This window comes from Penicillium oxalicum, chromosome IV (assembly GCF_001723175.1).
Source record: "Penicillium oxalicum strain HP7-1 chromosome IV, whole genome shotgun sequence".
NCBI lineage: Eukaryota > Fungi > Ascomycota > Eurotiomycetes > Eurotiales > Aspergillaceae > Penicillium > Penicillium oxalicum.
The window spans coordinates 2,138,157-2,165,895 of record NC_064653.1 but is presented as its reverse complement, the minus strand read 5'-3'; the positions used below and the strand labels follow the sequence as shown (position 1 = coordinate 2,165,895).

General features: G+C 50.4%; 10 protein-coding genes across 10 annotated transcripts; 4 read left to right on the top strand and 6 right to left on the bottom strand.

Moving 5' to 3' along the window:
* Positions 1 to 3,108: 3,108 nt before the first annotated feature.
* POX_d05536 (putative amidase) lies at positions 3,109 to 5,009 on the bottom strand (the record flags this gene model as incomplete). Its single annotated transcript, XM_050114379.1, has 3 exons — positions 3,109 to 4,139; positions 4,208 to 4,635; positions 4,699 to 5,009. The coding sequence occupies 3 exons, from the start codon at positions 5,007 to 5,009 to the stop codon at positions 3,109 to 3,111; spliced, it is 1,770 nt and encodes a 589-aa protein (XP_049969330.1).
* A 1,944-nt stretch (positions 5,010 to 6,953) lies between these two features.
* Positions 6,954 to 8,405, top strand: POX_d05535 (uncharacterized protein; the record flags this gene model as incomplete). The annotated part of the gene is made up of 3 exons (XM_050114378.1): positions 6,954 to 7,172; positions 7,336 to 7,844; positions 7,898 to 8,405. 3 exons carry the CDS (start codon positions 6,954 to 6,956, stop codon positions 8,403 to 8,405), a joined length of 1,236 nt encoding a protein of 411 aa, XP_049969329.1.
* Positions 8,406 to 10,339: 1,934 nt separating this feature from the next.
* POX_d05534 (uncharacterized protein) lies at positions 10,340 to 11,394 on the top strand (the record flags this gene model as incomplete). The annotated part of the gene is made up of 3 exons (XM_050114377.1): positions 10,340 to 10,648; positions 10,722 to 10,813; positions 10,872 to 11,394. 3 exons carry the CDS (start codon positions 10,340 to 10,342, stop codon positions 11,392 to 11,394), a joined length of 924 nt encoding a protein of 307 aa, XP_049969328.1.
* An 854-nt stretch (positions 11,395 to 12,248) lies between these two features.
* On the top strand, positions 12,249 to 13,233 carry POX_d05533 (Succinate dehydrogenase [ubiquinone] iron-sulfur subunit; the record flags this gene model as incomplete). The annotated part of the gene is made up of 3 exons (XM_050114376.1): positions 12,249 to 12,594; positions 12,690 to 12,841; positions 12,913 to 13,233. The coding sequence occupies 3 exons, from the start codon at positions 12,249 to 12,251 to the stop codon at positions 13,231 to 13,233; spliced, it is 819 nt and encodes a 272-aa protein (XP_049969327.1).
* A 1,586-nt stretch (positions 13,234 to 14,819) lies between these two features.
* POX_d05532 (uncharacterized protein) lies at positions 14,820 to 17,140 on the bottom strand (the record flags this gene model as incomplete). The annotated part of the gene is made up of 6 exons (XM_050114375.1): positions 14,820 to 15,358; positions 15,445 to 15,960; positions 16,018 to 16,466; positions 16,527 to 16,650; positions 16,719 to 16,845; positions 16,898 to 17,140. 6 exons carry the CDS (start codon positions 17,138 to 17,140, stop codon positions 14,820 to 14,822), a joined length of 1,998 nt encoding a protein of 665 aa, XP_049969326.1.
* A 2,966-nt stretch (positions 17,141 to 20,106) lies between these two features.
* POX_d05531 (uncharacterized protein) lies at positions 20,107 to 20,907 on the top strand (the record flags this gene model as incomplete). The annotated part of the gene is made up of 1 exon (XM_050114374.1): positions 20,107 to 20,907. One exon carries the CDS (start codon positions 20,107 to 20,109, stop codon positions 20,905 to 20,907), a length of 801 nt encoding a protein of 266 aa, XP_049969325.1.
* Positions 20,908 to 21,265: 358 nt separating this feature from the next.
* POX_d05530 (putative fructose-bisphosphate aldolase) lies at positions 21,266 to 22,126 on the bottom strand (the record flags this gene model as incomplete). The annotated part of the gene is made up of 1 exon (XM_050114373.1): positions 21,266 to 22,126. One exon carries the CDS (start codon positions 22,124 to 22,126, stop codon positions 21,266 to 21,268), a length of 861 nt encoding a protein of 286 aa, XP_049969324.1.
* A 781-nt stretch (positions 22,127 to 22,907) lies between these two features.
* POX_d05529 (uncharacterized protein) lies at positions 22,908 to 24,380 on the bottom strand (the record flags this gene model as incomplete). Its single annotated transcript, XM_050114372.1, has 3 exons — positions 22,908 to 23,462; positions 23,552 to 24,045; positions 24,125 to 24,380. 3 exons carry the CDS (start codon positions 24,378 to 24,380, stop codon positions 22,908 to 22,910), a joined length of 1,305 nt encoding a protein of 434 aa, XP_049969323.1.
* A 679-nt stretch (positions 24,381 to 25,059) lies between these two features.
* Positions 25,060 to 26,316, bottom strand: POX_d05528 (uncharacterized protein; the record flags this gene model as incomplete). Its single annotated transcript, XM_050114371.1, has 1 exon — positions 25,060 to 26,316. The coding sequence occupies one exon, from the start codon at positions 26,314 to 26,316 to the stop codon at positions 25,060 to 25,062; it is 1,257 nt and encodes a 418-aa protein (XP_049969322.1).
* A 548-nt stretch (positions 26,317 to 26,864) lies between these two features.
* POX_d05527 (uncharacterized protein) lies at positions 26,865 to 27,551 on the bottom strand (the record flags this gene model as incomplete). Its single annotated transcript, XM_050114370.1, has 1 exon — positions 26,865 to 27,551. One exon carries the CDS (start codon positions 27,549 to 27,551, stop codon positions 26,865 to 26,867), a length of 687 nt encoding a protein of 228 aa, XP_049969321.1.
* Between the last annotated feature and the right edge of the window lie 188 nt (positions 27,552 to 27,739).

Below are 27,739 nucleotides of genomic sequence, written 5' to 3'. Positions count from 1 at the left end.
ATATCAAACCTGTCCCGTTTCCCTTTTGGAGACCTCCAATCCCCTCCCTTCAGCAGGTCTACGAGGAGACCGAGGGCTGTTTCGATGATTTTCAAAAGTGGATATTATAGGGACGGTGCTGCAAGATTTCTCAAGTGCCGACTCCACACGGAATCCACACCCAATTTGGATGGATGTTTTGGCTCCGAAGTGGGCTATCACCTCATCTGCTCTGGTGTCGCGCGTGAGCCGTGCTCGAAAGCACCAATTGAGCACCAGTCAGATGGTTCCCTCCAGAGGGATGATGCAGTTGCTTGTCAGGCTTGCAGATACCAGAGACGTGTATGAGAAGAGGCCCCGTTGCGGAGTCCCGTCAGGGGCATCAATCCCCAATTTGGAAGACGGAGTGTCCAGGGGTTCATGAAGAGCCGAATGAGTTTATCCGCGGATCACAGGCGTGTTGGACGTTTATTGCACATGCCAAGCTTGTACAGTCATATAGATAATTATATTGGGCCTAAAATTGAGGAGTAAATCAAAGATCTCGACATGAGCACACCAATCAAAGTTCTCCTGGCCCCGAGCCTGGCTCGTAGACAGAAGCCGGCAGAACGTCGGTGATGGAGTCAAAATGTGGAGTGCATGCTGAGTGGACTCGGTGTGACTCCAGAAGCCTCAGGAGTCGCAGCATGATTGATCGCACAGCTGCACAAGTAGATTGGTCCAGACCTCCTTTGGCAATTCCCGAAAGACTTTTTCGTCTTTTGATTACTTTTGTCAAAGTGCGTGTCAAGCCGATTCTGACCCCGTTGCGATCGTTAGTGGTCGCCCTTGTGGCCCAAAGCCGTTAGGCGGTTAGAGAATCATCTGTTCGGTGCGTGAGGATGTTTCACCCTGGCCATGGAAAGGCATCTGGGACGACGAATGCCCCACTCGGACCCCCCGCCGAGACTGACTCGCCTTGATCTCCAGAGTACCAGAGTTCTGTGGTTTCAAGTTGTCATTGCTGGCGGAATAATGTTGAGTCCTGAGAATGTGCTCCATGTGAGAAGAGACACAACCGGATCGGGCTAAAGATATTCCCCGTCACGACTGGCCTTGAGTCAAATCAGGTGTTTTATTTCCGAGAGAGACCTGGTCCATTATGGAGGCAGTGAGGTGCTGCTATACTCAGGCGGTACTGTGTACGAGGGGGTGCATTGTATGGTGATCAAGGCTGGAGTGGCCATTTCCCTTCAATGGAGATCATCGACCGACTCTCAGACCTCACTTTTGATCACCAGCAGCGTCGAATCCCAATTCGGTAGCTCAGAAAATAACCCGGTCCCACGCAGTTACATTTCTGAAGAAACTCAAAGCCCTTTTAATCAGATCCCTCTCCGCGAATTCTTCCGTCTTGGCATCCTCGTCCCCGCCCGGAAATGTGCCTCTTCTCGAGAAGCCGGACCGACTCGTATAGGAAGTCGTTTAGTCGATCTGACCCAGTGGACTTCTTGCAACAATGGTCTTCCCAGACAAACGGACAGGGTGAAATGGGCGTTCATATTCAAGCATCGAACTGCCAGACTTGATCCCGTGTCAACCGGCCGAGCAGAGGAACACGCAGGCATGTGGTTGGTTGTAGGACGACACCATGGTACTATCCTGAACAGGCTGGGTTGTTTCGATTTGGTCTACTCGTTTGGGCCGGCCTGTCCCAGACGCGCATACTCACCCGCTCCTTGGCTCCAGAATCTCGCGACGAGGCATGGCAATACGGCATATAGTCCTCCATCCAGTGGTCTCTCGATCACATCTACATGGGTGTACTGGACGTACGAGGAAATACCGACGTATATAGCTACTCAAATGCAAGCAAGCCATCCCCCAGATCAAAAAAAAAGAGGTTCGCCTCCCTGGATCCCTCAAAAGTAAGAAATTCTGCTCACATGTACGCGGTGGCCGATACACCACCCTGTTTAATTCTCGTTCATTCAGAGCAGACCCATCGTTGAAAAAGGGGCTCCCACAGGCTGATCGGTTATACGAAGTTACGAGCCTCCTATGTCGTATTCAAGCAAGGTTTCTTTCAGGCCCATCAAAGCCAGTGCGAGGTACGTTCACGGCAAGAACAGGTACTCTACAACCCAGCCTCAGGTTCGTCCCGTGAAGCTTTGAATCTTATTGGATACCCCCCCCCCCCTTTAAAGGGGCTAAGAGCTCCAGGCTCCAGGCTTCAAGGACGTGGATGATTAGATTCAATTCCAGTAAGCGCTAAACACAAAATACAATAGAAAGAAATCTTCTAAATACTATATGAAGTCGACTGGTCCTATATAAGCATTCAACTATCCACAAAGTCAATTAAAACTCCATTCCAAAAAAAGAAACTCATCCCAATTATGGACCGCGTCCAAATAAGCTCTTAATGTTGCAAGTCAACGCAAGCACGCCAGCATCCACACTCACTTCCCCAAGCACCACAACTCCTGATATACACGAAACAACGATGAAATTAGAGGCGGGGCCGCTAAGCCCTTGAGACGGGATTTCAAGATCTTTTTTTCGTGTAGAATCGTTGGTGTAAAATTTGTGGATAGGTGCTTGGCGTCACACGATACCCCACTGTGTGAGCACTTTCGAGCCCCATGGATCACCCACTCGGAAATTCCGAGTGTCCAGCGTGGTGGTATAGTTGGCATGGCTGGGCTACACAGCCTTCCCCCTGCGGCACTAAGCGTCATGCCGTTCCCATTGTCCGCCATGTTGGAGTTGAGTTGAGCTTGATTTTTTGTTTGAAGGGTTTATTGGTTTGACATATCGCGATGGCTTTGGAAAAATTTGCCGGGAGCCCAGTGTGGCTTCATCATGTGGGGATAATCTGGGGAGCATGAATTGTAGTTTAGAATGAGATGCGGTTCACTATGTGCCTGACTCTCGTTTTTTGAAAGGTACAGTATCACTGTGCAAGTGCGGGATAAACATTAATTCAATCGCTGTATATTTGATATACTCCAACAATCTAGGTCCCCCTTTTCTGGTTTGTACTGACGAACGGACCTGGGCAATATTTCTATTAACGTACAGATATTCTCGACAGCTCTATTTGAAAGAGAAAGAAATGACCCTGAGGTCGAAAGCGACGCATGTCTAGAAAGGAACAGGCAGATTACGCACCAGATAGCCGCGCCACTCAGGAAGAGTACGCTGCCATTCTGTGCCCGAGCTCTTCTGCAGGTCCTCAATTGCACTTGCATATTTGATCAGAGTCGGCTCTGAGAAAGCGGTATTCATAATGGCCAGCCCATAGGGCATGCCCGACTCGGGACTGGTACCGGCGGGGACGGTAATCACCGGATATCCGGCCTGGGCGGCAATTTGAATACTTTGGGCAACGTCGGGGGGAACGAGAAGGCCGTCGAGGGTTCGATTATTGTATTGCAGCGCAGCGTCGATTCCCTCCTCACGCGTCGTGCGCTGGCAGAATTCCAGCGCAGAGTAATATGTTTCGTCCATGATTCCCTTGGACTCTAGGGAGGCGATGAAGCCGTCTTGGCCAGAGCCAAAGGCAGGGTGGATAGATGGGTAACCCCCTTCAGATCCATAATTATCTTCGTAGTACTGGACGACATCCTCAAGGGACTTGATGTTGGTGTTGTTCACCTCGGAGAGGTAGTCACGAAGGTTGTTGTAGAAGTCGACCTTGATGTAGCTGTACTCCGACTCGTTGGGATAACCACGGGCTGAGCCGTAGTCCCAGTTCCAGCCCGTGGGTGACACAATCTCTTTGTAATGAGGCAGCTCGGTGCCGTTGATAATCGTCGCTCCGGCAGATTCGATCAGTGTCAGAAGCTCTTCTAACTGGGCTATCTGTACGGGATCGCCCAAGGCCCAGAAGGACTTCCAGGGTAGTCCGAAGACTGCACCCTTCAGGGCGTCTTTGTTAGACAGGAACTGGGTATAACCGTTCGCCGGGGTTTTGCCCCGTTGCGCAAGAGTGTAGTTGTCTCGAGGGTCAACCCCGTAGATGGCATCCAGAGTGTAGACAGCATCACGCACAGTCTTGCCGAAGGTGCCGATGGTATCTTGGTGCCGAGACTCCGGGATGACGCCTGCACGAGAGGTCAAACCGACCGTGGGTTTGATGCCCACGATGGCGTTTCGCTGAGCGGGATTGATCACTGCCAGTATTGTCAGCTCCGGATACGAGGACCAGCGGGATGTTTGCAGATGCAACATTTCAACTTACCGCTTCCATCGGTCTCAGTGCCAAGGGCAATGGGAACAAGATTGGCACCGACGGCGACACCAGGGCCGGTACTCGAGCCACCAGGGTTCACCGTAAAGTTATAAGCACTTCGGCACTGTCCGTTCCGTGCAGAGTAGCCTTCGGAGTAGTTGTTGGAGCGCATGTCCGCCCATTCACTCATGGACCCTTTCCCCACCAGGAGGGCACCCGCCTTGCGCAAGCCGTGAACCACGAAGGAATCGCGAGGCACCACATTGCCAATCAAGGCCCAGCAGCCCGCTGTGGTCTCCAGACGGTCCTTTGAGGCAATGTTGTCTTTGACAATAAAAGGAATGCCATGGAGGGGACCACGGACATGGCCCTTGGCACGCTCCGCGTCCAGCGCTGCCGCAATGGAGTACGCGTCTGGATTGAGCTGCATGATAGCACTGCAGGGGGTTGATTTGTCAGATCGCAGTGCGCGTGCACGAGGGCTCTCGTGGAAGACTCACTTGAGATAAGGCTGAGTCTGATGGATTCGGTCCAGATAACACTCAAGAAGTTGCACACTTGAAAGAGAGCCATTGCTCATCCGCTGTTGCATCTCGTCTACGCTGGCTTCCTCCAATTTGAATCCATGGCAAGAGCGCATGGGAAATAACGAGGCGCCGGAGGCGCCCAGCCGGGGGAAATCATAGGCATACGGATCGGTGACAATCTGGGATGCGACGAGAGGATCGTCGTCGGAGTGCTCCAACGACGCGACGGCCAGCCCAGCGAGGGGCAGTCCGCTCAAGAAGGCCGGGACCTTGGGCAACATCATCGAGGGGATGGACGATCAACAGGGATCGGCTTTCAACACAGCAAGGGGCCCCACCAGACAACCATGTGGCATTCAGAAGAAAAAGGTCAGCATGGATTGATATACCAAGCAGATTAGCGAAACTCACATTTAGTGCACACGAGAATGTGCATCGTATCGTGACTAATCGAGTCATGTTACTTTCCCCCCTTGTGCAAGCCGTGACCATCGAACTGTTGACGGCGTGCCCCGACTGGCCGCTGAGAAATACAGTTTCGGCGGGTCCCGATTAAACTCCGCCGGTTCTCCCAGCTGGAAGTCCTTTCCCCCCAGCCCAAGTCGAGCTTTCAAAATCCTTCGCGGAGACTTATCCCACGGCTGCATCAAACTCCTTCAACTCTCGTTGCTAGCGGGAACTTCCTGCCCGTGACCTGCCTGTTCCGGTATACCGCCTGAGCAAGGGCCTCGCTGCACTACTATGTGGTTGTGTGTTTGACTTTTTTTCTGTGACTTAGCGTCCAAGGTCGACTTTGGGTTTGCGCTATATACGTTGTTATCCACAGCAGGACAGTGAACCTCCTGCGTAAACTCTCCAAAGGCGGTTTGCCTCCAAAGACTCCGAGGCCCCCACCCCGGGCGCCGGCTGCCGATGCTGCCGATGCCGACGGTACGCGCATCGCCCAAAGCGCCAAAGCGCCCGTGTGGAAAGGGTGGAAATTGCGGAAAACCGACAAACTCGGAGTCAAGTTTGCCTCCGGTGCACTTTTATCAAGTCAGACTGCGCTACCAAATGATCGAATGGATTTCTCGTGCCCTCGTTCTGATGAGTGGTGCTCCTTTTTCTTTTCACCTGGTAAAATCTAACGATGCTCCATAGTCTGCTATACAATTATTATAATTATCAATGGCGACGACGTGCTGCAGTAATCAGGGCTGCATGCAACCACCGTCACTTGGCTGGTCTACGATCTCCCCACTCCGGACGATCGCCTCGATGCTCGTGCCGGTTCGGGTCCACTTGACACCAAAGAAGCCATGGGACGCGGGCGTGGGCGACATGCCAAATCCGGAACTGATGCCCAGAGTTGCCGAATGCGGACTGCAGGGTTGCAGAAAACCATCTCAGCAAGAGGGGCCAAGTCTCGGCCAACAAAGTCTAAGAGGCTGAGTGGTGAAATTACGTCTATCAAACTCTGGGCCGGACACTCATTTGACTCCACGAATCCTTCGTCTGGCCATGGTTGAAACCTTTTTTCCCCCTCTCCCTCTAGTTCTTCCTGTCGCATCAGCCTGGATAAAACTCCCTGGCGTGTAGGGAGGAAGGAGATGTGCTCCGCTGGTGTCAGGCCTGTAGCGGCAGCCACTTATGATTCGGTTCGTTCTATAGTATGTTCACCAAGTACGGTCAAATTCAGGTGCCCCCCTCCGATCCAGTAATGGAAACGAAAGTCTGTCGTGGGAAGGGCCATCGCTCTCATCCTCCGGTCGCTCAACACTCTCCTTTCTTGAATTCTACAAAGTAGTAGTAGCCTTGCTGGTTTCGCAACGCTGTTCACGCGCCAGCTCGCAGATCGGAGTCTTCCATAGTCCTCTCACACCAGGGACATTGCACCCCCGTGGGAGACGCGACAGATCGACGCTACTGCGCTTTCGCATCGTGCCCAGGGCTGGCGTGAGATTCTTGATCCATCGGTCGTGCCGAGTGACGGCTCGGTGTCCATCGGTATCTCGTTCCACTCCAGTGTGCCGATGGTTTAGACATGGTCAGCACGCTTTCCACAACTGGAGATCTTTTCCCTCGAAACATTCATTCTCTTTTTTTTTGTTTCCAAAAGAGCTCAATATGTTATCCTGATCAAGTCCAACTGAGTCTCGTCCATTCGTTTACAGAGATTCTCGTCTACACCGTGTCCATTCTGTTCTAAACCACATATGAGATGTGATTGAAACCGTCGTCGCCAAATCATGTCAATACCCAAAGATATTCTCGCTGCTGAAGCGGCGGGCAGAATTCCCGATGGCATACCTCTTGAGTATCTTGCCCAGTCTCGAGACTATCCCGCCATCGTGGGCATTTTGATCGTGGTCTGTCTTTCAGCAATCATTCTGCTTCTGCGCCTCTACGCGCGAGGGTTTCTCGTCAAGAGACTGGGACTTGATGACTGGCTGGCTGTCGCGACTATGGTACGTCTTGGATGCAACATGAACTAGAGGGCATGTGAGCTTTGCTTCTTGGGCAGTATGGAATGAATCGGCGATTCAACATTCGAACCTCTGGATCCCAGCTTGTATTAAAGACATGGCGTGTGTGTCTGAAGTGGTCACTGATCGGTGGCATCATCTCCAGGTCCTCTACATCCCCTTTGTCGTTCTTTCCCTCATCCTCATCAAACTGGGCAGTGGTCGGCATATCGAGTACATCCAGTATGTCCTCTCCATGTCGACCGTCCGCCAAACCGAAATCCTCGATTTTGTCGCACATATCTTCTATACGACCGCCCTCTTTCTGTGCCGCCTGTCCGGTCTTGCCTTTTATTATCGTATCAGTGTCAAACAGAGCAAGCTCCGTCTGGTGATCATCGTCGTGGGAGTAATCATTTTTGCCGCATATTTGCCCCAGCTCTTCCTCCTGATTTTCCATTGTCTCCCCGTGACTGGACTTTGGCCCTATGGCTGGCAGATAGAGCCAGTCGCCTATAAGTGTCTCAGTTGGGGTTTGGTCTACTCCGTCAATTCCGGCGTTTCCCTCGCCTGTGATGTGATGATGTTTATCATTCCGGGAATCTTGATCCAAATGTTGCATACCTCTTTGAGAAAGAAGATCCAGCTGTCGGCCGTCATGTTCCCCGGTATCCTGTGAGTATTTTGTCTCCAATTTCGGACCCAGCTGCTGACATCTGCCCCCACAGCGTCATCATCATTTCTGCGATTCGCGTCTGGCTCGTCGTTGAGGGCCAATGGGCCGCCGATGGTAGCTGGGCCTACAATCCCATGTTGTGTGTTGAGAATGCCGAAATCGCCGCAACTCTGATCGCTCTCTCCGTGCCTGCGTTGAAGCCGCTCTTCGGCAATATCTTCGGCCACCTGCGCCTGACCGAGTATACACCCAGCAACAGTCGCTCTCGCTTCACGTCCCGCCGAACGCAGCCCCGACCACCGAGCGGCGAGGGTTCGACGAACTGCGACGACAAAAATCTGCTGAATTGGTCCCAGCGTGGCCATGATAATCATGAGATGATGCCCACGGAGGTCTTTGTGTCTCGTGATCGGCAAAATCGGGGCTCTTCGATCAATGCAGCCGGCATTCGGGTGACCAACGAAGTGGACGTTACTCGGACACAGACTGATCGATCGCGCTCTCGGGCTTCCACGAGAACTTCGACTTCATCGCGTGTCCAGACACCACATCTGCTATAATTTCTTTTGATTTTTTCCTTTGTCTATATTCTTTGATCCAAAAACATAGTTGCCTAATTGCTAGAGAGTCTACTAGAAATCTCACCGTTCTCTGTTCTACTCTTCTACCATTCATGCCTCAGGTGTCTAACTCTCTAACCAACCCGACTACGTCATTTCCGACTGGATGATCTGCCACGATACGGTGGCTTTTCCACCATCTCCCACTCCATTCTCCAGAGCGTGTAATTCTGTCGTGTCCTCTGACATAATTGATTTTCACCTGCAAGTACAAGCCACTTGTCACAGTTCACTCAGTGCGTATGGATGGGGCATTGGGCACTGTGCAGGGCGGGGGTACCTACATAGTCATCCTCGATTGCATGGAATACGAAAGAAACTTCCTGGCAGGAGGGGTCCGCATGCCTCGTCAGTTGGTGAGCTAATCTAGGACGGACTCGCATTAAGGGTCATTCTCACAGCATGATCCGTCCTTTCTTTTCATAGATGTACTACTGAGGGTACCTCCAATGATTGGTAAATATCAACCTGCATTACTTGGTGACGATCACTTTAAGAGACAAAGGTCAGGTCCAAGAAAAGTAAGCCCCATCCTCCAATGAAACAAATCGATGGAGCCCTTTTGGCTCATACAGCACCTACAGTACAGGATGTACTGTACGATCCCAAGTCCGAAAGTGACGTATACAGGATGAAAGTATGAATGAAAAAGACTGACTCGCCAACGCCGAGGACCCAGGATACCCCTGCACTTGTAAGCCCGGTGGGTCTGATGGTATTGACTAAATTCGCTGCTCCTCTTCAAATTGGTCAAGTGTGAAAAGCGCAGGAGGCAATTTGATCATTTGCTACTTTGAATCATATTGGGTCACACCATTCACAGACTGTTTTTATTTTTTTTTCTTTTTCTTTTTTTTTCCAGAAAAAATAAAATAAAATCGGGAGCATGTTCGATTTAGACGCTTGCTTGACTATTGTATCGTCAAAAAGTCTGCAAAACCGACTGTTTCTGACTATAACATTATTGTGTACCTGGTAGGTGTTAGGTTCCATAAGGTTGTGGCTTCTAGGTTATGTAATGGTTGAGCAACTTGTCCGATTACAAATGCTCTGAGTCGATTCAGGCCCCTGCGCCAACTGAGAGCTCTGAGTTTGTATTAAGGTGATGAGCACAGCTATAGGTAGGGCTTGGGTTTCTTTTTCCGATCAGCGTGTGGGCACTCGTGTATCGAATCATAGACTTTGGATGGACAAGGATGTCTGCTGGAGTTCTAGAAGTTGCCACACGAATAACGCACAGATGAGCTTTTGGAGAGCCAAGTTGGAAGTCGGGAAGTAACATATTTGTCCATACACCGGAAGATCTATATATTGGTTGTTCCGGTAATTACCTAGCCCGAAATGGAGGTCTTCAAAGTTGTTGACAATCGCGTACATAATAAAGCTCATCATCCCATTCTACAAGGGAATCATGATGGATGAATTGGACTTGGTTGTAGGATGATAATTGATCTAACATTACAGTAGTGACTCGCCCGATCGCAATATGTGACAAATCATTTTTTGACTACAACCTTTCATCATCGACGGGTTGAAGCGAGTCTTGAAGAGTGGATATCAAAATTGCTCCATCTTGAGTCGGCTACAGCAGTTGATTTATAAGCATGGAGAGGATGTTCAGGGGTGCTCTCTGTTGTGATGCTTGATTGATCGACAGCGTGTCACCAGATTAAGGTGGGAGGGTACCTGGGCGAGAAGAGGAGCCTGTGATCCGCGCGGGAGGTTCCCCATCAACATAAAGGCTACCTCCGCCCCACTGGAGTGGGCAGTTGGTCTTCAGGTAAAGAAACAATCCATAAGAGTCTCCCCAGCCACATCGTCGAAGGCAGAAAGTGTCTTTTCATCTTGTCCTTTTTCTTCATCACGAATCAACAATGACTCTCAAATATCTCGTCACGGGTGCTTCTGGAGGGCTGGGATCACAAGTGCTATCATATCTAGTCGCCAACGTCCCCGCCTCCGAGTACGCCGCAGCGTCTTCAAATGAAGCGAATCGCAAACGATTTGAGGACCAAGGGATCGCCTTTCGACTTGCAGACTACAGTGACCCAGCAAGCCTAGAGGCGGCATTTGAAGATGTCGAAAACCTACTGTTTGTGAGCACCAACACGTTTGACGTTGCGAAGCGAGAGAAGCAACATCAGAACTTTGTCGATGCGGCCAAGAAGATGAATGTCAAACATGTAAGTCCAGCACCCATTGCGAGCCCCAGAGCTAGGTATTTACTGCACATGCTGAGCTGAGATGGAACGACAGGTTTGGTACACATCATTGGCCTTTGGTGGCTTCGGGTCTTCCGACGCCGACGTGCAAAAGGCCCATCTGCTGACTGAAGAGATGATGCGCAAGTGAGTCCGAATCGAGTCGCCTGATGTAGGAAGACGGCAAGACTGATCCCGGCACTAGGTCCGGTATTAACTACACCTCGATCCGGGAGGGTCTTTACGTTGAGGCATTTCCCGTCTTTATGAACTGGTACCCTAGCACCTCTGTGATGTATCTTCACTCCGATGGCCCGGTCGCTTTCACTCGACGCGCCGAGCTAGGCGAGGCCACTGCCCGATTGATGATCCGAGGTGGCCATGACAAGGAAATCGTCCTTCTTACCGCCCAGCAGACCATCACCTTCTCCGAGATTATCGACGTCATCAATGAGACTACAGGGCGCAACATCCAGGTCAAATTTGTATCCCCGGAGGAGTTTGTGCGTGTGAAGGCGACCGACGACGAAGGTGGGAAATCTGAGGCTTTCTTCCAAAAACTCCTGTCATGGCATGATGCGATCAGCAAGGGCGAGACCGGGACAACAGACCCATTGATGGCGGACTTGCTGGGGAGAGAGCCGACACCACCTCGGGAGGCTATCCGACAGTTGCTGCAGGAGAATCGTGACTATGAGTGGCACCAGAACTATGTGAATCGGCGTTAATGAAGTGATGGGCAGTCCATCCACAGCACACTGTGTGTCCGAGCAAACTTCGTATCAAGGCGGCAATGCTTTGGCTTTCCCAAAGCAGCAGGGTCTCGGGTTGAGTTGTCTAGCATGGGAGATCTGCTTAGTTGGAGTGGGCCACATGTCATCCGCGATCACTTCCGAAGAAATATGCTCGGCAACCACTGAGATGAGGAGCTTGCCACAGTGTCTGCCTGGCTGCCTGATCCGAGATTGTGGAGGAAGAATGGGCCGAGACAGCGTAATAATACCTATTGGACCTTCTGTATGTACCAAGTGAATCCGATACCTATGTCCCTACCGAATCGATTCAAAATAGAATCGATTCAATCAATTTGCATTTATTTGGCACTTCAATGTAATGATTCTTTAATGATCAATACCACCCTGAGGGTATATTATGTGCTGCACACATGAAGATGAATAATACAAGTGCACATGAACTCAAAAGGTACCAATCGATCGTCAATCTCACAGCGGCAATCACCCATTAGCATCACGAGCCCTCGCAACCTTGAAATCCAGGCGACGCCCGTGTCCGCCCGACGCTTGTAATTAGCCCCGCCATGATTGGCTCAGGTCAGCTGACTCAGCCACTTGCCGACTCTCGAACCCGAGGTTAGTATGCCCAGATCTCCTTGATCTCAATTTGTCGCCATCGTCACCTCTTCTCACATCGTGACTTCAAGCCTCATATCGGCTCTACCTGTCTTTTGATCTCCTGAACGATCACCACGCCGCCGCTTACTGGCATAAATTGACAACAACTCAACTCGAAAAAGTTCCCTCCGGGTGGAACTCGCCTTTCCATAATCCTCCATTCGTCCGTCATGGCTTCCCTCCGCACCACTTCTCGACTCTTCGCTGCGTCGCGGCCTTTGTTCCGCCCAGCCAGCTTCGCTCGCACCTATGCGACCGTCGACAGCAATGTCTCCGAGACCCCCAAGATGAAGACCTTCAAGATCTACCGCTGGAACCCGGACACCCCGACCGAGAAGCCCACCATGCAGTCGTATGAGCTCGACCTGAACAAAACCGGTCCCATGATGCTGGATGCTCTTATTCGCATCAAGAACGAGCTTGACCCAACTCTCACTTTCCGTCGATCCTGCCGTGAGGGTATCTGCGGTTCCTGCGCCATGAACATTGACGGTGTCAACACCTTGGCTTGCTTGTGTATGTGCTTTCACCCACCTTTCGAATCGTCGCAATTGCTGTCTCATGGGGGAATCGTCTACCTGCATACAGCCCATCTAATGCGTTTTCAACAGGCCGTATTCCCACCGAGACCACCAAGGAGTCTCGCATCTACCCTTTGCCGCACACCTACGTCGTCAAGGATCTTGTACCGGACTTGACTCTCTTCTACAAGCAGTACAAGTCTATCAAGCCTTACCTTCAGCGTGATACTCCCAGCCCTGATGTAAGTCAGCTGCCCCACGAGAAGTCGAGGATATGCCAGCTTTACAGACACTGATATATCTATATTTGCAGGGTCTTGAGAACCGCCAGAGCCCCGAGGACCGTAGGAAGCTTGACGGTCTCTACGAGTGCATCCTCTGTGCCTGCTGTTCGACTTCTTGCCCCTCGTACTGGTGGAACCAGGAGGAGTATCTCGGTCCCGCCATCCTGCTCCAGTCTTACCGCTGGCTGGTTGACTCTCGTGACGAGAAGACTGCTGAGCGCAAGGCTGCTCTCGACAACAGCATGAGCGTGTACCGCTGCCACACCATCCTGAACTGCACGCGGACTTGCCCCAAGGGCCTGAACCCTGGCCGCGCTATCGCCGAGACCAAGAAGATGCTCGCCGCGTAGATTTGGATATAAAATTCTGGAGTTTTGAGATACTCATTCTTTTCTTTCTGCTCTGACGTGTTCTTTCTCAGCCATTGTCGATTTGCTACCATCATTCATGCTCTACTTTTGATTATATGTTCTTCCATTTTGAATGTTCCCATTAGGTGTATATTGTACGAATCTGCTCTTACATGCATACATTTCTAACTCTGTGTTTCTCGGTGTCTCTGATCCGCTATAGTATGAGCATGATGCTCACCCCTAATGACCTGATCCTAAGTGACTGAATTAACCAGTGTATCTCGCAAGGGTTTGCCCCTTTCCCACTCCATCCAGTCTGCACTCATCTCCGTGTCTCCACCAATAAAATGACATCGATCTGATTAGATCTGGATCTCGATGACGCTCCCCGATCACTCCGTGTGATCCGAAATCATCCACCCGATTCGATCGCCAAAACGATTCGTTAGCCAGATGATAACTCCGTATTCCAATAGACATTTCCCAGTCTTTGTGGACTCGATCTCACTCGCTTTTTCTTCAACGGGATATGATAACTCGATTTGCAGCACGTGATGCTTTAGACACAGTGGCGGATCTGTAGATCGAGTGTATAGACTGGCTATCAACAAATGAACCAAATTCAGAATACGTAACAAGTACTAAATGCACACATTTGCATTCTGGTGACTTTGGGTCCTCCAAGAAGTAGATCTGATATGAGCGGTATCAGCTTTTGTCTCGGTATGCAAGAGTAGTTGGGTTCTAGCCTCCTCGATGATTTGAATTTCTGAACAAGCAGCTATCCCACATGCCGTTGAATTGCTCCAGGTGTGCTGTCATTCGCTATCAACATTATCTGTGCATATGGATGGGCCAAAGATCTCTCTACACATCTAGGTTTTTCTGGACCCATGAAACAACTCCTTCAGTTATAAGCAGACCTGAAGACGGGAATGACCGACTTCAACAAGTAGAACTTCTCATGGTAGATATTGAAAATGGTAGTCTGCTGTACGGCGTTGCAGGTCCTTCCATAAAATCGGCATGTAAATATTATGTTTTCGGCGTTGAACCCATGAATGACGTTGCATGGACACTTTACGCCACAGAATATCCGGTTTCACATGTAAGAGCGCTCGACTGTTGCGAATTTGCGCGAGTCCGACTAGAGAGCTGAAGTACCATTGCTAATTTCCATAAGTAAAACTTCGCGAGAGAGTATGCAGAGCACATTTCTGGACCATTAGACGAGCTGAGGGAAGATCTGCCTAGTTTTGGATAGATGTGAGGTGTAGAGATATATGATTGAAAATGCCAGGGGCTAGAAATTACATAATGGGGACTGTCCGGAGACTTTTGAACGGCATTGTAGTATGAGTTTGTGATTGATAACTGATCATAACAACGTCCACAAACTTATACACCCTGCTATCAGTAAATCCCCGCATTCTCGTGATGTTGAATCAATCGAGAAGGTCAGCGATACATGATCAGTCATCTAGGCCCGACGATTCAACTGACAAGCGAAAGCACAAAGTAACAGCCTCGAAGAGTGTCTTTCCATCCCGCTGGCCTTTACCGCTACAAGGCATACGGAGTAATCAGCGCCTCTCCAGTCTTGTTTCAGGCACTCCCAGCAGTCTCCCAATATCATCACCCTGAAGCCACAGATTGATAGCGTCGTACATCTCAAAAAAAGCCTTATTGTTCAAGGTTGGAAGCCCAGGGAGGACTTGATGCCCTAGTGTCGATTGTGCAAGCCCAAGGTATCGGTATCCTTCCGGATACAGGTTGAGCTGAGCTTCATCAAATTTGGGCACAGACTGGCCATCGACTGGGATCATCTTGTCCTTTTCGTATATCAATTTGACATACTGTGTTTTCCACTCCAAGGAACCGGATTTCGATGGGATCTTCTTGCAGAAGAATTGGAAGCGACAATCGCATTCAATGTCGACAGAGCAGCCTTGGATATTGAATCGCTGTGTGATGGTCGCTTTCATCTTTCCCACAGCCCGCAGTTTGACCGGGTTCAGGTCAACGAGCGTGCTGTTCTCACGGTGCATAATGAAGTCGCCGCGCTCACGTCCTTCTCTGGATACCTTGATGAACTCATCCACACTGAGACCACCACTCCATGCTGATAGATCGGCCCGGGTTAATTCATGCATTCCTCGCAAGAGCAGACGCGTCAGCGACGGTGGATCAGAATAAAAATCAACTCACTCGTCCATACGAATCCCCCATCCTTCACGAATAAATCTCGGTAGTTGCTCCACTCAGACGCATCGCGGTATACTGGCCAGCCTTTGCATAATTCGGACACCTGGAACCGATCGAGTATCTCATCCAGGGTCCCATTTATGTGACTGTAAACAATCGGCTGCGTGTCCTCTGCACTGACATTGTATGTGAGGCTTTTTGGCTTTTGTTTTAACTCTGCTTCAACAATTCCTGGGCCTAACCCATCCGGCAGCCAGAACTTCTTAACCTCCAGATCGACAGATTCAAGAAGCTTTGTCCACCTCTGGCGGGTGCGCTCGTTACCCGGACACCATACCATCACAATCATGTCCATCAGGCTCTCCAGATATGCGGCGTTTTCGTCCGGAAGGATATGGTCCTCAATGAGGAGCTTTGAATATCCCTCCTCCATGGCAGCAGCAATGTGTCCAAGAATGACTTTGCAGTTTTCGTCGGACCAGTCGTGCATGATGTGCTTCATATAGTAGATGCGAGCGCCTAAGCAACTTGCTTAAGACGCATTGCCGCAAAGGGGAAGGGTAAATGGGAACTGACCTTTAACTGGTTGAGGTTGAAAAAAGTCATGCTTAATTCGCTTGATCCCGCTATCCAGACTCTGAATATCATCGATGACAGCCGGCAGATCTTCAAGAACGAGGGCACCATGGGCGTCAGGGAATCTCTGTTTAAACTCCATCAAGTCATGACCACGGCCCCCAGCAATATCCACTAGCAAGGTGCGATCGTCAGCCACTACATCATCCAGTAACAAATGCTGAACGGGGAACCAGCTGGTCCAGTGAGCACAATCTGCTTTGTGGCCTTCCATGTAGGTATCAAAACGATCGAGGACTGGGGGGTTCTGAGCTAGCCAGTCCCAGCACGTCAGAGGTGTTTTATAGGCATACTGAAAGGGCCCATTCTTTGGGTCTTCGGGGTTTCGGTATCCTGTTTTCTGGAGAAATTCCGGCGTCTGGTGAATAATCGGGAGGAAGTCCATGAAGCTGAGTCCATGACCTCCGTTAGAATTGGTACAGGTCGCGAGACAGGAAACGGGGTCTTACAGTGAGTTCACAGGCCCAAGAACCGTCCTGTCAGTCATTCTGTCCGACATGGCTGAGGCTGTGTATTTGCCAGGTCCTCTTTCCACAGCGAAACCACCGCACACAAGAACGCGCATGATCCGCTCTGGTGAACGTAGAGTGTGTATCAATATCTTGGGTCATGCATTTAATCAGCGGGTATTTTGAACCCACCAGTGAGTTCAACGCTTGCTCCTTTTCGTGCCGCGAGCTCCTGGCAGGTGATAGATGAGCTGCTCGTGGAGAGTATTGAGAACATATCAAGGTCCGAGGCTACTTTGACCGCCATAAGAATAGCTGGCTAGTGATGGGCTCAGCGAGCTGCTCCAATCTTGTTCACGGACCAGACATACCGATAGGAACAGCCTGTATATCGCATCTGCCGGTTTTTCTAACGACCTTGTCAAGTTTGTAGCTGCCTCAACGGCACGGACTCGATCAAGTTCTTTCGTAGTCGCACGATACTTGTCAATAGATGACAGTAGGCTCTTGCATAGACCTTCGACGTTGTCCATATCGATACATGTTTTTGCCTCGATGGCCATATCTGAATGTAGCTTTTGCGTCTGCGGGGAAGGTTTTAAACTGAACCGCATTAGTGCTGTTGAGTTAGACCAGATGATTGCAGTTTGGATGCCCATTCTTATAGATGTCCATGTTTACTTTTCAAGAGAGGGACTTGAATCGGCGTTGAGCACCACCTCCACCTGCACCTCATGTTGACCGCTGATTATGATATCATCCAGGTCCAGGACTCCAATGACCATGGAACGAGGAACTATATCTTGTCTTTGATAAATAATCCAGATCCATTCCAAGGCGGCATAGGCGCCCCAAACTTAAACCTCCTGCTTGTCGTCAATTTGGGACAAATTGTGGCAAAGAAGCACCTAGGACCTACTGCGCTCCAAGTATATTGACAAACCCATAATGTCCACATTTCCCCTTCATTGCGCGGTCTAGTCTAGGTCAGTAAGAGTGTCTTAAATCTGAACCAAAATAAAATGCTACGTGTAGCTCTGATCCGCCGCTGCATAGAGAAAATTTTTTTCTAATAACACAATACTGACCCTTTTATCTTTCACGTTCTGGTGACAGCGTAAATTTCAGAAAGTTGTTAGCATACATTAGGCGTAAGGCATGGATGTAAGACCGCCTTCACTGAAGATAAACCTACTTTCTAATCTCCATAAGGAGTAGCCCGACGTAAAATTGGCGGTATAGAATTGTAGCAGGCGATTCCACCCTGATCTACTTTCACAAAAGTGCTTCCTCACTTTAATGCTGGAATCATTGTGTTGGCGGATGCTCATAAAAGTTTAAGTCGCAATTCCATGCCGAAGAAATGTTTGTTTAATAGAAATAATGTAGATCTGCAAGGAGTGGTTCTCTTGGCACCCCCTGAATTTTGTGGCGGCACCCCTGAGGGCCTCAGGACCGGGATGGGAGCCTGAATCCCTGCCAAGACGGGCGAGTCAGCATTTCGTCCCTTTTGCCACCAGAGTGTTCATTACCTGCACACACTACCCGGAGTCCTCTTAGTCACATGACCTAGAGCTCACCTTTGTCTTTGTTGTTCCCCAGGCCCCTTCCGGCCCCAAGATCAACTTGAAGGTATTCAAACCTACCTGTATCCCTCTCCTTACTATAGATTTTGCCCTTATACTAGGAGTCGTGTTTTGAGTAAGGAGAGGGGAGAGGACATATAGTAGAAGCGCAATAAATTTATCTTGAGGTAAGTGGAAAGTGTAAATATCTCTGAGATTATAAACATTTGAACGTGCCTTAATTAGAATTGATTAGTGTACGGTTTCTGAATAGCTTCAACTTTTGGAGGGTAGTAAGAGAAAAGGATGGGAAGTGGATAAAAGATCATGTGACTAGGGGGGCTTCGGGTCAGGAGGGAGTAGTGCGTGTCGGTGATGTAAAAGTGTGGCGGTGGAAGGCCGGGGGTAACATGCTGACTCATCCGTCTTAGCTTAAAGCCGGATTGGGCAGGCTTCTAGGCCTATTTGAAGGCCCCTAAGGGTGCCGCCATAATTCTCAGGTGCCAACAGCGGCACTATAGAATATTGTCACGACACGAGTACTAAAATCAAGAACACAGGGGCTCAGGGGCCGTCGAAAGGTACTTCCAAAATGTTTTCTGAAAATCTAAGAGTAGCTTAGCTCGTTTGCAGAACTAATGATGCCCGTGATAACGCGCTGTAGAAATACGGGATTACATGCCTAGCTTCTCGCCTCCTAGTCTTTCAGCCAGTGCGGTTCACGTAGCCCAACATGTCCGAAGCACGGATACGTATTATTGAAATAGCTCATGCAGATTTACGACTTGATAAGTCAGGAAGTAGGTCAACTTTGCATTGGTCTAGCGATAATCTCAGGCGGAAATGAACTTTGAGGTTTAACCCCCGGCTTGTTCTCGGGCAATCTGCAGGTTGGAACCCTAATTTTCCATACAGCAGGTCAATATAGAGACTGCGATGTGACTGACTTCTAGTGTCCTGAGCCTAACTTTGTTTGCAGCGGCCTTGCTCAGAAACATATTGGCTCACGCTAGTCTTACTGTCTTCATTTGGGGATCGTGGTTTCAACGGCCTCGATGTGCAATTTGTTCAGCGGGCCCCTCCAACTTGAGTCAAACAGTCAGAACTGGATCATATACCCGGCAACGATCATATTCTTACGAACCGTGCGCCTGAAGTTCAATGAGACTAAAGTCTGTCTTTGCTCGCAGAGCAGTACGGGGCTCTGATGCATGGACGATATCTGTTGCCTGGGTTACTCAGGGTGTGGATGCTTTCAGCCAAACGCCTCGGCACGAGTCCCTTTGCTCAGTACAATATCCAGCATTTGCTCATAGGTACGTGAAGCTAAGGAGTTTATAATCTCTATGGAACTAACTTGAACTCATGGCTTCATTTCATGGCCGTGACCCATATTGAGCTTTCGGTCTGTTCAATGCACGATGAATGTCAGTTCAAGAAAGGGGTTCGATCAAGACAGGACAACACCTCCCTAGTGAGATGCCAATCTGAGGCTTTCTGCCTCTATCAATGATGCAGCATTCAGCTGTGCGATTCGGGTCACGATGTTCCACGTCCAGTCCGTTCTTAGTCCTCGTTATTTAGCTTATAATTGGCTCACACAAATGCCTTCTGCATGCGCGAAAGTGTTCCGGCACAATTGCAATCTGAAAAGCTTATTCTTTGCTGACGGACATGGACGGGGAATTCCTGCTGTCGATCATTCCAGACTGCATCTTTGATCCTTGACCATTTGCGAACGCGTCCCCCAAATTCCAGCCTTTCCCCCCCCTGACCTCCATTCTTGACAAGCTTTCCCGCCCCCCCGTTTGTTGTTTCACCCCTTGTTATAAATGTCGGCCATGTTCGTTCGGGGGGAGCGCTGCCGGCCGTTGTGTACTTGTTTCGTGGATCTTTCAACTTCGACGCCTCGTTTGACTATCATCGACGTGGTCCATTTGAATTGGCAACGAGATTGGACAATTGAGTTTTCACACATCTTCCTGCAGAATCTTTCTATCAAGTGCACTCACACAATGCACGCGACTTACTTGTCTCTGGCGGCTCTTGCCGTGGCTGTCGCTGCCATCCCCGAAGTGCCAATACCGAGTGGCAATCCGTTCGAGGGTAGCTACCCATTCATAGCTCCAGGTAGCTCGGCCGTGGAGGATGGCGATGGCTTCACGCCTGCCTACGAGGCTGCCATGCAAGCCATCGAGATAGTCCATGCGGCCTCTTACAGCAAGTCCGTCTCGGCCAATATGGCAGCGTCTCGTCCAACATCTTCTTCGTCTAAGGCGACCCCGATCAAGCCCATTGACCAACAAGCGGAGTCAACCGGTGCATCTCAGCACAAATCTCCGAGTGGCGGCTCATCTATGGCCACCCCGATTCCTACTGCGGGTGACGAGCACATGGAGGTATACGAATATTCCTCTTCCATGTCGGCCGTTGTCTCATACCCGTCATATCCTTCATCCATGGCCTCCAGTGCATCTGAAGTGCCCGCGACATCGGAATCTTGGCCAGAAAACATGGACTCTACCACCACTAGCAGCCCGGCCATGACGCAACATGGCATGCCCACCTACGGTAGCCTGAAGCCATCCAGCTTCATCACAGTTGCGACGACGTCGGCTCATGCCAGTATGCAAGCCTCGTCCAATATTCACGAGGGACACATGGCTTCTGCCTCTGCGGCGTCGAGTGCTAGAGGTGCCGCGTCTTCGAGCTCGGCTAGCCTGTCGCCCACCTCCGTTGCCTCGGACGCTACGAACATGCTTGGCAAGATTCCTGTGGTGGGTTCTCTATTCAGCAGTCTTGGCTTCCGCGCTTAGGCGATCTACATTGCCAGCGCAGGACTTGCCCGACTACTTTTCTTATCTCTTTATCTTGTTTCTTTTCCCCTTGCTTTCGAACCATACCTTTGATGTTCAAGGAGACTTCAATGTTTCTCTTTTTTTCTTTCCCAAGTGGACTATTCTTTTTGATAACCTCCATACACAATCGTAATACAGATTATGTTAAAAGTCAACGCTACTCCGGACTGGCAGTCGAAGTTGATAAGATTTAGACATCCATCGACCATGAAGGACCTCTCTAACAAAGGAAGATGAAACAAGAAAAGAAAAAGAAAAAAAAAATCAAATTTATACTGTAAGACAGCATTTCAAACGCTCCGCTTTAAAGTATCGCTCACGGGTATCTTCCAGTCGACTCGAGCATGTCCATGCATCGCTCAACCGCCTTCTGCATGGCATTGGTAGCTTCTTCCAGCAAGGTCGTCAACGGCACCTTGCCCGCCTTTTCCTGCTGCACCTTGATATACTCATTATTCAAGACCTTGTTGATATTGATCTTGGAGACTCCACAATCAATGCACTTTTGAAAGATCTCCTTGGTAAACGGATCTGCTCCATGCAGCACCAACCGCACCTGTTTCCCCACCGCCTGATTGATCGACTGCAATCGCTCATACTCCAACTGGATCCCACGAGGACCGTACTCGCCATGCACATTTCCAAAAGCCGGCGCCAACCAGTCAATCCCGGTATCCACAAACTCCTGACTCTCCTCCGGCGTCGTCAACAGACCCTCCAGATCCGCCGTGTCGGCAATTCCATCCTCACCACCTTCGATACGCCCGGGCTCCGCCTCCGTCGCAATCCCCCGCTCATGACAATAGGCCACCAGTTCGCGCGTCAAGGCCAGGTTCTCCGCCTTTTCATAGTGTGACATGTCGACCATGATACTGTCGAATCCGCCGAGGTCGGCGGCCCGGCGGATGATCTCGGGCGTTTGCGCGTGGTCCATGTGGACGGTGATGGGAACCGATGCATTGCGCGCGGCTTCGGCGGCGGCGTGCACGAGGATCCCATCTGCGTAGTGTACGGCCCAGGGGAAGAGGAGGATCATGGCGGGTGAGCGCTTGGCTTCGGCAGCGCGGACGGTGGCCAGAATGCCTTCTACATTATAGCAGCACATGGCGGGTACTCCGTAGTGGTTCTCGGAGGCATGGTCGAGAATGCGCAGGGCGCGATTGTCTGTGAGAGGCATGGCGATTGATTGGGGAAGATGTGGACAGAGGGGGGAGAGAGAGAGAGATAGAGAGAGAGAGAAAGGAACGGCAATGTTTATTGAACCTTGAACTTCGTCTCTTCTTCTTTTTTTCCCTAAAAAAGAGAATGAAAAACTGTATCCTTGCTTCTACTCTTGCAGATCTACACTTATAAGCTTGACCCCGCGTGCTGTGAGCAACATCGCATCGCATCGGGTCGCATTGGCTTTACCCGAGCATGTGCGGGATCGCATCATCTCCGAGAGTTTTGTCGGAGGAAACCCGAAGTGGGCGACTTGACGTCAAAATCAGTGCCCCCCCGCTCTTCCTTCTTCCTTCTTCCTTCACCCCCACGCTTCGACCGGGTTTATTCCAGGCTCGGAGAAGACGATGGAACCAACCTGGTGAAGTGATCACACGAGGGTGGTTAGGGAAAAAGATAGTCACGAGTGGCTGGGTATTTCAAGGCATGGGAATACACCCTGCAGGTCTTAGCTCAAACTCCCGCCCCATCTATGTTTGGTTGCATACAGGTAGTTAACAAAGAGCCGGACATGAGAATGGACCAATTAGGGTTTGATGATGGTAGAAGTGGGGGTTGATGCGTTAGGAATCCATCCAAGAAAAATGAAGGTTTCTCCGTTTCTGCTTCTTTTGTCGCTCATTTCACTTATTCTCTACAGAAGGGAAGTCATACACAGTGAAAAGGGATATGGTGATTTTGAATACTGTATGAACAAAAAACAAAGAAGGGTAATAGTAATCCTAGCCAAGTGACTTTCATGAGAACCCAAACATCTTCACCACGCTGGTACTTCCCTCGGCGCCGAGTCCAGCTCGCTTCGCCATCAACAGCACACCCATCGTAGCGTTACCCAGATGCAATGGACAGTGCAGGTCTCGCGCTTTTTGAACCGCCTTCTCCAAGCGACTGATGGCATGATCGATCGTCTCCGAGTTCTTCCCCACCTGATTCTCGATCATTTCCAATCCCACCGTCATGAACTGCCGACTCGCACCGGCCGCATCGCTGACCAGGGTGAAGAACTGCTTCAGGTCCACCTGGAGGTATTTGGCAAAGGCGATCGCCTCAGCTGCTGCCACGAGGTTGGTCAATTGCATCACGTCCAGGACTAATTGCAGAGCTTCGGTGGTTTCGTCCTGAGTCTTGGTGCTGGTCACTTTTGTGATGGGCTCGGAGAAATATTGGCGGACCATGGAGGAGTCATCGACACGACCGTAACCCTGCAGCAATGCAGAGAGATAGACTTGCTCGGCCGTGGAGCAAAGAGGGGTCGGGAACTGGTTCTCACGCGCAGAGGTAGTAATAATGCCCTAGAAAATGAGAGAGAATCAACCCAAACTGCGTCAACAAGTCCCAGGTCTCGCAGGGTTTGCGGATATGAAGTCTCTCGGAAACTTACCACGTCCTTGAGGATGATCGTCAGCGCACTCGCACCAGGATGCCAGTCCTCCTCCAGCATGCGCTGCAGTCGATTCTCGTGCATCCACGTCCACGAGTCCGAGCTCTTGATAGCCTCTGCGGTCTTGGTCGCATCCAATCCTAATTGAGCCGCAAATCCCATCGCTTCACTGGCTCCGAGGATGTGAATCCCTGCAAGAACCTGATGGACCATCTTCATATTACTTCCGGCGCCCACGCCCCCGGGGACAAGGTACAGCTTCTTCGCATCCGACATGGCCTCGAGAAGGAATTGACCCTTCTCAAGTGCAGTATCCGATGCACCCGCCATGATAGACAAGGTCCCATCACCGGCGCGCTTGGCCCCGCCCGACACCGGAGCATCAATAAAGTGAATGTCGCCGCGGCCACACGATTGCAGCTCCGAAGCCACGGATTGTGCGTAGGATGCAGGCACGGTGGAACAGAGAATCAGAGTTGCGTCTTGTGGAAGAGCTACAGTAACCATCTGGATCAGTACTGAATTCGCTTCGACATCATGTCGACCAGGACTGCGTCGGTCCGTCCCACATACCGGAGACAATGCCATCTGCGCCAAACAGCACCGATTGCACCTGTGGTGCTGAAGCTACCATGCAAATGTAGTATTGCTTTCCCTCGGCCGACTCCTTCAGAGAAGACGCCGGGGTTCCACCTGCTTCCTTGAATCGCTCCACGGAAGCGGGGAATACATCGAAGCCAGAGACGGGATATCCCTCCTTGACCAAGTGTGTCGCCATACCGAAGCCCATGGCTCCGAGGCCGACAAATCCAACAGCAGGTTTTGACATGATGTTCTTTCTTTCTGTGTGTGGTGAAAGATGAATTTACAAATGAAGGTGGACAAAATAGAAATTAAGAAAAGGAAATAAAATGCGATGAAAGTTGAGTATATAATGCACTTCTACCAAGTGTGGGGGAGTATGAGGGGCTCGTCTGGGGAAAACCAGCGACGTGGGGGGGGAGAACCGTTTCGGCGGAAGTCCGATTCCACCGCAGCTCTGAAATGCCCACCCGGCCCGAGCGGCCATTGAAAATGAGAGAGAATGGAGTAAAGCGGAGAACGGCTGGAAGAGCGAGATGCCTGGGCTGCAGGATGGTTTTTTTTTATTTTTTATTTTTGGTTCAGGCTGAATGATTGGAATACTCTTGTTCACGGATTACGGGATCGTTGACGGCTCAGTGGATGCTGACATGGTTTCTACGTGGACCAGCCCAGAATCGGAATGTTTTTCAGAGAAACCCTCTAGACTTCGGTTCGAGGGCCGAGTACTTGACCAAGACGATAGCCTTGAAATAACCTGATATGCAATTCATGCCTACAGAAAAATAATAATGATCCAGCCTGGCATTGGAACATGATACCTGCTCAGTTGATTCTTCCCGGCATAGAGACAGATCTAATTCTTCGATGCACTCGCATATTCCCGCTTATTAGGTATTTGGCTGAACTGATTCGGCCGAGCAATCTTACCTGCTCATCAGGAAATTCTTCAGCTTCGTCCAAATTGACCTCTGACTCGTCAAGCGGCAGCTGTCATGGCCGAACGGGAAACTCTTCTTCACCGTCGACAGCTCCTGGATAGCTTGCTCGAGAACTGGAGACTCGAGGCTAACAAATCGACGAGGCCTCGTGATTCTCAGTGGTGCCGGACACAGGATCGATTCAGATGACGGGCTCTCCCGATGATGCAAGAGACTCGACGATGGCGAGGGAAGCAAGTGACCCGTCGAACACGCGGCTGGTGAAAAAACACGACTCATTCTGCATGAAAAGCCATCCGAAAAGGATTCTTCGTCACAGGAGCCTGGCGCCGTCAGATATCGAGATTCAGTCCCATGGTTAGTCACAGCAGGATTTTCGTGCTCGAATGAAGCCGACGATTGATCTTTTTGAAATTCTGCCTTTGTGTATGGTTCTTTCAAGCACATTTTTGCAAACAAGCTATCCGCATCAACGGATGACTCATCTGACAGGTCAAAGTCGCTCCCAGAGGGAGGACTAGTGCGGTGGTGATCTCTCCCGCCGTCATGAATTTCCTGGGTGAGTCTTGAGATAGCACCGCACAAAGCATTGCGGGATCTTCGCGCACCTACCTGAGTCGCGGAAGGGCAAATATCCTCGGCCGAGGATTTCTTGTGGAGAACATCCCATGAATCAGCAAAGGCAGCTTCGTCTGCCAACAGTTCACGGAGCATGAAATCAAAGGTCTCTTTGCGAGGAGACGCGGGGTTGGGGCTAGACTCGTCTACGTATTCGGAGGGACAACCGGTGACAGCGTGTCCAGGTGCTCTCTGGCAGCAGTTGTGGGGGTCATCGCATGTCTTTGTCAGTCGGAATGAAGTGTATTTGTCGGCGATTGGAGTCAGATCATCCATTGGAGTCGACCGAGGGCACACTATGTGTTGCCGATCAGGAACGCTCAAGCAACCAAAGAGGTCGAGGACCGGATTGGGTGAATTCAAACCCTCAATTTCCAAGTATTCATGATGAGCATGAGAATCCTCCGCGGTGGACTCAGAATCCGCCAGTAATCTGCACTGACTGCAGTCGGCACTGTCGAGCGAGAAAAGAACATCATGGTCAGAGTGAATGTTGTCGCAGCATTCAAACATACCTTGGTGGCTCAACATGCGCAGGGTGGTGGTATAAGCTTGGCAGCTGCTCACTGTCCAATTTGCAATGTGCCCACAGAGTGGGTAGTGGTGGAACGTGAAAAGGCACATCCTGGCTTTTGCAGGGGGGAAGAGGGGAGAATAGATGCGACAAAGCCTGGGGTACTTAAGTTTGAGAAGACAGAGTTGTCTGATGAGGCTGAAGTGTAATGGACCTCGATCCAAGCATGCTCGGCCACAGGGATTTTAAATCCAAGTCCGACAGAGCGCTGGAGGTCACAGAAGTCAACAAGAGCCTTTGTTACCCAATTTCGAGACAAAGGCGCAACATGCTTGAATCAATGTCATTGTTGAAATCCCGTCTCTTGTTTACAGATCGAGTCTTCTATTTTTATAAATAGCCCTTTGTGTGAGGAAACAAAGGCTACATGGATTTCATCGGATCAGTCGATGATCAGATTGTAAATACTCGAATAGAAAGAGCATCCAGGAACATTTGCATTATCTGCACTACTAAAGATAGACCATCACCGGTACTTCAGGATGTCTTGGTCAGCGCCAGCACCTCCAAGAAGGTCTCGGCGTAAACGAGTCAATACTACTTGGCCTCAAAACACAAACACAAAAGTCGAATCAGACACACGCAAGCCTTCCACGTCTCAAGATTCCAACTCCATCAAGTACTTGACACCAGATTCGAGCAGCCACCACGAAGCTGTTTCATGCATCCACTGCAACAAAGGCTTTTCCAACGGCATCGGTCGACGTTCTTCAGTCCGTCTCCACATGAACGTCTCACTGGAAAACACAATGTGATCCCCAATCTCCCTATAGCCCAAAGCGAGTCGGCCGTGAAAAAAGTCGACATTCTTCATCTTGATTTCAAATTCCACCTTGTTTTCGCTGCGGTCAACGACACGGTAAGCCCCGCAGACAAGGTCACCTTTGTCAAAGTTCAGAGAGCCGAGATGGGAGGCTTTGAAGCTCTGTAGCTCTTCTGGTGTCGTACTGACGAGTCGTATCATCCACGCTTGGGGAAGACGGCTAAACGCCGTCATGTTACGGCGCACCAGCCTTGTGAAAAGCTGGTCGGGAGAGATGTTTTTCGGGAGCGCATCGCGTGAGACCTGCTTTGACGAATGGTCATGAAGGGCAAAGTGCTCTTTGGTGAAATCATGCTCGGGCACTGAGTTGACCAGCAGAAGTCTGGGGGACTGTGATGAGAGTGTTCCACGGTGTGTGTGGTGTTCTATTCGCGATGCCAGCCTTTGGTGGAACAGATAGAGATATACGGCTGATCCGCCGCTAACTACGGCGCTGGCTGTTACGAGGATGCGGAACAGCATCTTGGAGCTGAGTGAGGATTTTGATGACCTCCAGAGACCTGAGAGAGCTTTTGGGAGACAGATTGCTGATGATTGATCATGTAGCTAAGTGAAAATTTTAAGAGGAGATGCTCCCCGGATGTTGCAAAGCGACCACACTTGATCGGACCACAGCAGCCGCCGAATACGAACGTGTCTTGGCGTCATAC